Genomic DNA, 11,987 nt, shown 5'->3' with positions numbered 1-11,987 from the left:
ACCATAATAAAGTGGATCGAATTGGGATAGATACATTAAGATTGATAAGTATTTTTGATATTCTCATAATCAACAAGAAATCAGAATATTAAGAAGAGTCCTCGTAAAAGAAATAAATGTTAAAAATTATGTTTTAATTTTTTTTATAATTATTCTCAAAATATTTTTCTCTAAAATTTAAAAAAAAATATGGGAGAAAAGAAACAAATATAACGAGGAATCTTAAGAATCCTTATGAATGAAGAAGATTTGATTATTCATTATAATGAAAGAGAACAAAATATGAAGAATACTTGGTGTGTTTCTAAGTTATTCTCTAAAATCTCGAGAGGGTTTTCCTACATAATTTTCAAAAAGAGTGGGAAAAAAGATGTAAATCTTTTACGGTATTTATAAGAGGATATACAAGGGATTTGTACTGAGTGAAGATAATTCAATGATCTTATAATTGATTTCATAAGAAATTTATTTTTCTCTATAGATATAAGCTTTCTAGTACATACAAAATTACGTTAATCTTTTATCGATTTTCTGATATATTTTTTATTTATTAATTTTTACATTCCTTTTTTAGTTTCGAGTTCTCCTTCTTTCTCGAAACATCATCATAAAGCTTTTGAATAGATTATAATATTTTATTTCATCAAATTGGTTATTATAGTCCTTTTGAATGTCGTTATAATGTTTTTTGTTTATTAACAAAAAAAAATACCATACTCGATCCTTTTCTGTAATGAATGATAATAAATATTATAAAATTATTTAAAATATATAAACAAGAGTTTAAGATTAAGTGAGAACAAAATAAAACATTTGTTATCCTTTATCTTTGAAACATATAAAAACATTTCTCATTTTTATTAGAACCACCAAGATTCTTATGTAAATTACTTCATAAAATCTTAAAAACAAGTAAGGTCCTCTTCGGAATAGAAGACAATATTGGATTCCTAAAGCTAGCCAGTTTTGTTCCTAAGCAACACCATCTAAGGGTAATGTGATGAAAAATATTTTTGGTTATGACTACTCTAGTCTAGTTTGATGGTAAGATCTGAGGATCAATTCTCATCCTCACCGGTTACCTTTTGAACCCAAAAAAAAAACAAAAGAGCATTTGGAAACCACAACATTGAGATGTAGAAAATATGATTTCCAACAGGTCAGGTTAGGCATAAGATGGTATGTAAATTCTGAAGTAGGGTAGTTGGCAAATATACATATGAGAAGCTGCCTTAAACGATCTTCCAATTATTTAGTGTGCTAGAGAAATTTTAATAACTCATATAAGTAATATTTGGAATCTCCAAGTTCTTACATAGTTCAAGAATAAGCAGACCAAAAATGTGATGCTGGTTCTAATATTGTCATCTTTTGTATTTAACATTTAGTGTGTTACATTCTCTTCTAGCAGATTAAATAGATGGATCAGCCATGCAATATAATAATGAGGGTTAGCATTGGTTGTACTTCATGTTATATGTTGAAGATGACTATATTGTCATCTTTTTCATTTAACATTTAGTGTGTTACATTCTCTTCTAGCAGATTGAATAGATGGATCAGCCATGCAATATAATAATGAGGGTTAGCATTAGTTGTACTTCATGTTATATGTTGAAGATGACTATTGTCATCTTTTGCATTTAACATTTAGTGTGTTACATTCTCTTCTAGCAGATTAAATAGATGGATCAGCCATGCAATATAATAATGAGGGTTAGCATTAGTTGTACTTCATGTTATATGTTGAAGATGACTATATTGTCATCTTTTGCATTTAACATTAAGTGTGTTACATTCTCTTCTAGCAGATTAAATAGATGGATCAGCCATGCAATATAATAATGAGGGTTAGCATTAGTTGCACTTCATGTTATATGTTGAAGATGACTATACTAAATTTCCTTGACGAACTATAGTGAATTAGATTACCAATTAGCATTAGGCTTGGTGAATTATGCTGTTGCAGCTTAGTAGTCTTACTTGTGCTGCCTAAAATACATGTCAAGGTAGGGGACACAGTCAAACTTATCACAGGCCATGAGAAAGGTAAGAATGGGAAGACAGAGCATACGAACAGCAGTTTGTGAAGGTTGGCGTTCTCCTTCCTAGAATTTATATTTGTAAACGGATAGATGGCAGGATCAAAAAATTTCTTCTCTTGGACTGGTATTTCCTTCTTTTCCCTTCTCTCCCCACGTGTAGTGCCTGAAGTTGACCTGCACCATGAATAGTTACGAAACAGATCGAAGCACCTAACCATAGCTCAATTCTGATGCTTTATTCTAAGAAAAAAAACAGATGTAGCAAGCAGAGTGGGTCATGAAATCTTCGAGGAGAAGAGGAGAACTTCCACGTATTAGGAACGGGTCGACACTAAGAAGAAGGGTGAATTAGTATAACGGGTCGACCTCCGAGAGGTTGTAGGCGGTGGTACCACCGCTTGACATAGTCTCGGAGATTGTGCCACGACGACGATGCCACCTCATGGGTCATTGTTTGGACCTCTCATTGAGTCCAATACAATCCTTACATGGGCCCAACTAGCCCCTAATTGGGTTGGCCCAAATCTAAATCCAATTACGTGCTAACTACGATTCCTAAGACATATTCTAAGCTAACAAGTCCGTGAGTCTAGTTTCTTTCGGCGATCTTCTGGTGAACTTTCGATGATCTCTCGACAATGTTCCGGCGAACTCCTGGCAAGCTCCTAGACTTCACGACGATCTTCTTGGCGAGTTCCGATGAGCTTCTCTAGCAAGCTCTGAGACTTTTCGGCTGGTTCCGATAAAACTTCCAACGAACGTCCAGACTTCCGACGAACTCTCGATCTCCCAACGAAATAATGTCTTTGACTCCGGGACTTCATTTTGCTTCATGTCTTGCTATCGTAGTTAATCCTACACATGTAAAACACACTTCGATCTCGACAATTAATATTAAGTATCGAATCATGTTGTCCGACATGTCATTGGTCCCTCGAAGCTTCGTCCGATTATTCGACGCATCGTCCTCTCTTGCGGCCTATTGTCCAATCGGCCAGTTGACTCCGCAACTTCGATATCCTTGGCGTAATATTTTCTCTTATTGGCCCGATGTCCGAATCCATAGCTTGAAGCCTTTTGTCGATACGTCGATCGATCCACCGGTTCGACGTCCAATCTTCTGTCATATTTTCTTTCGGCCCAACATAATTCTTCCTGCTTTAATTGTCTCATCCTGATCGAAGTATCCTGCGTCACTCAAAACGTAGATTAAATTATAAATACTTATCAATTGGTTTCATAATCAAAATCCGAGATTCAACACCACCTCCCACCTTCCGTATAACAAGCTCACTCATATGTGAGATAAGGAGAGAAAGCCATATGAATAGGGAGACTCCAACAAAAAGATACGACAACCTCATGTAAAGTTTCTTTACTCTAAATCTAATTAGAATTACTTTCTTTCTTCTTTGTCTGGAGGCCCTGTTTTGTAGGTTTCGCTGAGAGGAATCACTCTCGAGCGCTATTTCGTACTGATTCTTGGATCGATAAAGCTCTTCTTAGATTGTCTTACCAAATTTTTGGGCCGACAAAGCCCTTCTGATATTGCCTTACGATACAAAATTTACAAAAGGAATCCAATTGTTTTCATTCGTCACCGTGACGGATGACTTATACATGATACGATAACCTCATCAAATATATATTTAATATAGATAAAATATCAGCAATAGAATGTTACATCAATGCATACCACCTCTGGAAACAATCTTTTCTAGTTGTTTTATGAATGGGTAAGACGAAACTGACAAATCATTTCCAAATCAAATTTCACTTATAGTCAGGTCAAACCAAAATAATCATAATTTTATGGTTAGGAGTGGCTTTTACCTTAAATTAGAGATGCCATCCATATTAATACAACTAAAAGATCTCTCAAGCAGTAGATTAGTACGTAGATGGAGAATAGCGGGTATTGCTAAATGGAGTATATACAAATGTAAGTTCTCACAAGCAGTGCCGTAATCACTAGAGTAATGCTAAAAGTAATGATATGCCATGAACACAACTTCACCTAACATACTGATGTATAAGAAGGCTAACTTAGGAGGCACTAATAATATCACATTGACCAAGGAAGAGTTGCCTTTTCGTGTTCAATTTGACAAGTTCATGTGCCAAAAAAAAAGAAACACTATCGAATATTTCAGAAAAGCAAGTGAGCTATCGAGGATAAGCCATTAAATGGTGTGTTAGGCCAAATAGATCAAATAGGCACCCCTCCTCGCATTTTCTAACGGAGTCTATTTCTTCCAACTGGAAGGTCCCAATAAGTTAATCTCATATATCGATTGAAAAGCAGAAAAGCTAATATTTTTATATTTGTCCTTTGGGGCCATCTATAATGGATAAAAAGTCCATCCAAAATAAACAATTCCTACGACCTCAAATCTAATATTTGTATTCTTCTAATACAACATTTATCTAAAACAGTTGGAGGGTTTAATAAAATTGATACTCACCAACAAGCTAAGAAATTGAAATCCTCTAAAAATCTCTCTCTGCAATTCCACATCCCTCTCTTGGTCCAGTCCTTGCGTGCAAGCATGCACTTGAAGTACTCTCTAACGTACCCCCAACAATTCCTGACTTCCCTAACGCTTACATAGCAGCAACAACACATGAAAGGCATGCCTTTTCTTTAACAATGTGATGAACATAGACTTGCCTTCTTAACATTCATTTATTTATATGCAGCCATCTTTTACAACAAGTTAGGTTGGCTTTGCTTCGTCAAACATCCAATCCCACAGGGACCCCCATTCATAGTGTTGGACTTCTTCAAGACGCAACACCAACACATGTATTCTATGTTGTTTACAAGGTCAGCAGTCAAATTGCCTCTTACACCCTTCCACGAAGGCTTATCTGCACTATAATATTAAAACAAAATCTAACCAGGATATTGGTTAAAAAATAATAAATTTCATTTAAAAATAAAAAAAAAAGGTTTAGAAAAATAAAACCCAAAGACGCCAAAGCAATTCCAACCACAAAATAGAACTGAGGCCCCCTCTTATCTAACCACAAAACATCATGAACGAACATGAAGACAAATAAATACGCCTTCTGCTTTTTCTAGACTTTGTTGGTAGCGACTGACTACATAAACAAGAGGGCCTAAATACTCTTCGTATAGAGGTCCAATGATTACATGATTGGGGCTTTAATAGTCTCAATCACTAAAATATTCACGGCTCCAAGATAGATTAATCGATGGGACTTAATAAGTTTAAGGTCGCACCCTTAAGACTTTCTTGCCCGCCCATTCAAGCCCCAAAGAGTCTGTGAAGGGAAGGCAAACATCCTACTTGTGGGACTAAAAACTCATGCAAAACAGAGAAGAGAATAATAAAAAGGAAAGAGAAAAGGAGAGAAGAAAATTTTATGGTATAATACTTATGAAAGCACGTGTGTTACGGGGAAATTAAGCTCGTTTAAACCAAAGGAAAGATGTGGCATGTTCCTTGACACATCTTCCTTACACCTCAGGTCATGTCGACCTTATCGGTGAACTGCACACGTCAGAGGCAGGTGTGATATAGAAAGAGACGTCTCAGACCCGAATAAATATTAAAAGACAAGTTTGGTGCACGAAACAAGATTCTGATGTGATGCATTGTGCTTGCGTACGGTGGATTTAGCCATTCTTTCTTAAAAATCCGGATTCGACTCAATTTAGCATTTGCTCCAAAATAATAATAATAATAATAATAATAATAATAATAATAATAATAATAATAATAATAATATATTAGTCTAACCTGGACATACATCGCCATGTCCATCATATGCCCAAAAGATGTTGGAGGTTGATGCGGAAGAGGCACGTCTTCGGTGTGTTTTCATGTTGTGCTCGATCACCTGCGCAAAGAACGTGTTCAGTGTATTTTCATGTACAACAACAACGTCGAGCTCGCACTGCAACAGTAACCGTAACGTTCCAGTGCACTGTACTGCTACAGTCGGACCGGTAGCGTTACACTGTAGCAGTGCCGTTAGCATATCGGACCGTACCGCCCGTACCTGGCGGTACGATTCGGTATGGCAGACTCGTCACTCCAACAAAAGTTTTGCTTTGTCAAACATTCAATCTCCAAAACACATTGTTCCACCTGCACCTCTTTAATACTAAATGCATAAATACTATGCACCTGCAAGAAACAGCATAACACACAAGCTTCCCAAGCTTAGCAAGTCCATGGCAGCGTTAGCAATACTCTATATCCTTGTTAGTATCGTTGCAACCAGTGAGGCTATCAGAAGAGATGACTTCCCCAGTGGTTTCGTTTTCGGAACAGCTTCTTCAGCTTACCAGGTGTGAGGTCATGCAGAAATGTCTCTTTTACATTCAGCTGCATCTTGCTCTGCACAAGTTAATGGAGTTGCTGATAACCTTAGTTTGAAGGAGCTGCTGGTGAGGGGAACAGGGGAAAAAGTATATGGGATACTTTCACAAGACGACCAGGTATGACTTGCGTTGAGAGAGACAAAAGCACTCATATTCTGAATTCTGTTTCGTAAGCTTGAAAGTGTTTTTGGCAGGGAGGATTTTGGACTTCAGCAATGCAGATGTGGCAGTCGATCAGTACCATCGGTACAAGGTGAACTCTGGAATACTCAGATCATTCATGAGTAGTCATCTGTGGATGTTCCATGTTAGATTCTGTTAAAAATATAGATCATTAGATCATGTCCCATCTACAAGCATAAGATTTTAGATGGAATGACATTGATTAAAATTTAAAATGGTATCAATGATCAAAGTTAAAGATCCATAGTTCAAATCTCAACATGACCATCTTATAAGAAAAGTCCTAATTAAGAGACACATATTGAATCGAGTCATCCGTGGCCTACATGTTATTTCCAATTTATTTGTACATTTGATGACTTACCAACACGATATACTTTGATTAGCTCGAGTTTTGCATGAATTTTAAATTTATTTTGTTTTTGATTGTCAAGAGCAACTCCTAGTGGTTCTGAAATAGAAAAAAGTCCCCTTCTTCATGGACTCTTAAGGGATCATCAGTAGCTTTTAGATCATGCACTGTTTAATCCAATAGCTAAATACTGAAAGTAAGATTGGTGCAAATGAAAGATAACTCGTAAAAGATTGCCTTACCACAAAAGAAGCATTGTTCTTGCTGATATGTACCAGAAGACTATTTTTTATCTCATAGATAGTGTTCAAGTCTAAGATGCTGCATTCTTCTCATAAGTCCATAAGAGTCAATGCATAGTCAAGGTGGAACTTGATGGATTCCATGGCCGATAATCTTATGATCCAGAAAGTTAAACATCTGAAAGATGCACGATAATTAATTTCCCTATTTACATAAGAAGAAGATTTGATTTTTCTGACATTGTTAGGACATACTATTTAGTCAACGGTAATCGTGTGGAAGAGCATTTAATTGTACTCGAGCTAGCAGAAACCTATCCTACTAGTACCTATATTAGTTGGTTGAGCCACAACACTTGTTTATACTTTAAGGCTGAAAGTTCAGTCTCTAAATCAACCATAACACTTAGAAAATAAAATAAAATCAACAAAAAAGGTTCAAAAGTAAACTAAGGGGAAAAAAAGATGAAAGAGGTGCAAAAATAAGCTGAGCACTCAAATAGGGAACTAACATCATCAAATACCATTCTCCTGATCAATTTCTGTGGACATAGATAAGCGAAGGGAAGTTTTCACTTATCAACTTGTCCTGTAGCTATTTTATCTTAAAAATGCCTCTCAGTTACATGATTTATTTCTCTGTAGGGTGGGTCTCCACTCAAGAACTGTTAGTATTTAATGAGCAAATTCTGTTGTCAAGAGAACTGACATGTTCCCTCTTGGATCAAAACCTCATCATAGGCAAAATTCTTAGTTGATCATTTGAGTGTCTTGAAAATCTCATCTAAAAATGTTAAGGCTTTTTATGCTTTTGGATCAGAAACCTTTTATTGCAAATCAAAGGTGAACTTTTTGCAATAAAAGTTCTGCCTTAACCTTAGTCTCCTTTTTTTTTAAACTTCAAAAATCATATGACTGATGGCCGTTCTCGTAGCAAACTCAAAACTTCTGTTTCACTCAACCAATTCATTTTGGAAGATCTCATGAGACACAAAAGTTCAAGATTATCTAAAAAACTGTAAAATACTGCATTGTGTAAAATAATCTAAAATTTGCCCAAACACAACAAATCGAAAACCATCAGGCTTTTGTCATCACCACCATAAAGCACATATGTAATCATTTAATGCTTTGTCAAGACAATATTCATGTGTTAGAGAGATTGAAGGAAGATTAATGAAAAGAACGCCCGGCTAAAAGTTGTTCAAGAATAGTGGCATTAACTTTCTTGACTCTCTTCTTTCCTAGCTCCTTCCTTTTTCTTTTGAGACACCTTCAGATGGAAGTCTACATGATTAACTCAAAGTATTTGTTGATCAAAATTTTTCCAACCATGTTTGTGAGCTTCGTAAACCAATCCATGGTCTCAAGCAGGCTTCACGTGAGAATAGTCCCATGTTGCTAAGGACTAAAAGAGTCAAATGACATATAATGAGTTTGATCCATAACTTAGTAAGTTTAAGTTTTGTAATTGTATTGGTCTCCGAACTCATGTACATTAGCCATGACTAAAAAAATCTGAGCCATGACCGAAAAAATCTGAGTATGGTATCAAAGTTAAGATTTATCAAAATAATAATAATAAACGACTGAAAAAAAAGAGAAGCAACTAGATATGGTTGCACCCAAGCGAAAAAAACGTCTACACACAAAATAACCTATCCTTATAAGTAGAAGACAATTAAGCCACACATGAAGTTGCACTCAAGTGAAAAAAAAGTCTACATGAAATATGACCTATCCTTACAAATAAGTAGAAGACAATTAAGACACCCATGAATAAAAGGGGATGCTAAGACAATATTTATGAAAGAGATTGAAAGAGGACTTAAAGAATAATCTCATATTGTTAAAGTTGAAAGAGTCAACTAATATACATTGGATTTGGTTCATAACTTGATAAGTTTTGCATTGACGTTCAATCTCATGTGCATCAAACCTGAATAATTTGATTTAGATTTCTTGTCAATTTTAAAATGTCAATGTCTCCCATCACTTTTCATGCACTTGATTGCTTCACACTCTTGGACTTTTAGATAAGATTTTGGTTCTTGCACTGGATGCCTAGAATAACCATCCGCTCTAATACCGTTAACTAGTAGCTTACAGCAAAATCAGAGATTTCGCTCACATGTTAATATTGTCTTGTTAGTATTCTTAACACAAAAGCCTTGTTTCTTTTCTTCATAGGCAGAATGGTGACCAACTTCAGTAAATATATTACCCATATCATTTCATAATAGCAAGATATATTATTCTTTTTGTACAGAGCGACGTGGATTTGATGAAGGGCATGGGAATGGATGCCTACAGGTTCTCTATCTCATGGTCACGGATCTTCCCAAGTAATATGAAGCTGGCCTATTGGTACTAGACATATTTAAACCCTATCTTGGATAAAATAACAGCCTTTCCTGTTCACAGATGGAACAGGAGAACCTAATCAAGAAGGAATAAGCTACTATAACAGACTCATAGACACTCTACTACAAAAAGGTAGCTTTTAAAAAGGTTCTTTGAAGGATCTCCTGAAGTTTTGAGGCTGATAACTATTATTATTATTTTGTTGTTGTTACAGGAATACAACCTTATGTTACACTCTTCCACTGGGATCTTCCACAAGCTCTAGAGGACCGATACAACGGATGGCTGAGCCAAGAGATCATGTAAGGATTATATCGAATCTTTATTTAATCGGCCACAGTGTTCAGGAAAAGATAGGTAAAACTCACTCTAAAATGCAGACAAGATTTCAAGCATTACGCCTATACTTGTTTCAAAGCATTTGGAGATAGAGTGAAGCATTGGATCACCTTCAACGAGCCTCATGGATTCTCAATTCAAGGATATGACACAGGTCTGCAAGCTCCGGGAAGGTGTTCTATTCTAATACACATGCTATGTCGGAGAGGCAAGTCATCAATTGAACCATATATTGTTGCTCACAACATCCTATTATCTCACGCTGCTGCTTTTCATACATACAAGCTCAACTTCAAGGTAAACCATGCTTTTCTTGTCGCAGCCAACTTTTTATTACTGGTCAATGAATAAGAAAAAGCAAGATAAGAAGCTAACTTTAATGTGTAGGAAAAGCAAAAGGGTGTTATTGGAATTGCTCTTGATTCCAAGTGGTATGAACCTATATCTGGTGCTAAAGAAGACCTAGATGCTGCTAATAGAGCCATGGAATTCGAACTAGGATGGTAATCTGCTACTGATTTCTGAATATATGAGAACCCTACTTCATTGATTGACAACTTACGGTGACTGTGGATCCCCAAGCAGGTTCTTGAATCCTCTTATCTTTGGGGATTATCCTCTCTCCATGAAGAATCTTGTACGAAGCAGACTACCCAGATTTACTAGTGATGACTCTACGTCATTGGCTGGTTCTTTGGATTTTTTAGGCATAAATCACTACACCACATTATATGCTCGGAATGATCGGACAAGAATCAGGAAGCTGGTACTGAATGATGCATTAGCTGATGCACTTGTCATCACGACATGTATGATAGAGTCACTAAAATACTTAATTAATCTTCAGCGATATGGAATTTAAACTTCTATAATGTTTGTAACAGCTTCTCGAAATGGAGAGAGGATTGGTGAAAGAGTAAGTCACAATACTTATGCTTCTAATCACTTTTGAACTAATGCTCAGGTTTAGGAATCATCACTTAATTATTCTTTCAGGCTGCATCAGGATGGCTTCACATTGTCCCATGGGGTATCCGCAAGTCAATGAATTATATCAAGGAAAACTATGCGAACCCATTGGTTATAATAACAGAGAATGGTACAAACAAAGTGATTGAATCAGGAATATAGCTCTCCTTTTCGAGAAATCTTACAAGAAACATTTGGTGTTGTAGGCATGGATGATCCAAATTTCACTACCCTCGACAAAGCACTGAAGGATGATAAGCGGATACGCTATCATGCTGACTACCTCTCAAACCTGCAAGCTGCTATATGGTAATTTACTGTGCATTAGTTCACCTGAGGGTGTCAGGATCAGCATAACAATCTTCAGCTCCATTACTTTTTTTCCTACAATTAACTAAGATGAATTAATGCAGGGAGGACGGTTGCAATGTACATGGCTACTTCGTGTGGTCGCTACTAGATAATTGGGAATGGAACTCAGGGTTTACAGTTCGATTTGGCCTCTACTATGTCGACTACAAGAGCAACCTAACTAGGATACCGAAAGCCTCAGTTCAGTGGTTCAAACACGTTCTAGAAAAGAATGACACGCTTGCGCAGAAAGGAATCACATTTAAAGATCAGATTGGATGACTTGTTAATGTAGATTCAACAATTTACCATCCCTTATATATTTCTCTTGGTTCCATTGAGCAGTCAAGCATGAGAATAGTAAACGCCAAATGTCTGGGACCAAAGTAACAAGTTCAAATGCAATCAATTTCTTGTGGGAAATTTGGAATATGTAATCAATGAAGAGCATCAAGAACAGAACAACCACTTTTACTGCACTGGAACTAACAGTCTAAAATCAGAAGCGGAAATCTCGATGGATTCCAAAGCACAAAGAAGGAATCTCGATGAATTTACCTAAAATTTTGGTGGGAGAAGCGATTTAGCCTCCTCTTTTCTTGATCCCCCAATCAACCAAATCCCTCCCCCGTTTCGTTGCTCAGCCAACTCCAAGACGCCATCGAATAGCTTTTAAAGCACTATTCCGAATTGGGATTCAGGGCGATATTGCGGCAAACCACACCATGTTTTCGAGGCCGACGAAGCGGGGGCGTAAACGGGTCGCATTATTAGGAAAAGTAATCCGA

General features: G+C 36.5%; 1 protein-coding gene and 1 long non-coding RNA gene across 2 annotated transcripts; one reads left to right on the top strand and one right to left on the bottom strand.

The window, feature by feature from the left end:
- Positions 1 to 1,957: 1,957 nt before the first annotated feature.
- On the bottom strand, positions 1,958 to 11,987 carry LOC135599022 (uncharacterized). The gene is made up of 3 exons (XR_010481792.1): positions 11,758 to 11,987; positions 5,813 to 6,714; positions 1,958 to 2,219 (listed from the first exon to the last, which is right to left on the bottom strand). It is a non-coding gene; the product is annotated as an uncharacterized LOC135599022 (long non-coding RNA).
- On the top strand, positions 6,184 to 11,691 carry LOC103998662 (beta-glucosidase 25). The gene is made up of 13 exons (XM_009420201.3): positions 6,184 to 6,366; positions 6,450 to 6,516; positions 6,594 to 6,652; positions 9,446 to 9,521; positions 9,601 to 9,672; positions 9,755 to 9,842; positions 9,921 to 10,176; positions 10,267 to 10,382; positions 10,465 to 10,688; positions 10,764 to 10,795; positions 10,876 to 10,978; positions 11,055 to 11,157; positions 11,262 to 11,691. The coding sequence occupies exons 1-13, from the start codon at positions 6,184 to 6,186 to the stop codon at positions 11,479 to 11,481; spliced, it is 1,599 nt and encodes a 532-aa protein (XP_009418476.2). The 3' UTR covers positions 11,482 to 11,691.

The sequence above is a fragment of the Musa acuminata genome, chromosome BXJ2-1 (genome assembly GCF_036884655.1).
Source record: "Musa acuminata AAA Group cultivar baxijiao chromosome BXJ2-1, Cavendish_Baxijiao_AAA, whole genome shotgun sequence".
NCBI lineage: Eukaryota > Viridiplantae > Streptophyta > Magnoliopsida > Zingiberales > Musaceae > Musa > Musa acuminata.
Note: the sequence above shows the minus strand (reverse complement) of the source record. Positions and strands in the feature narration are given on the sequence as shown.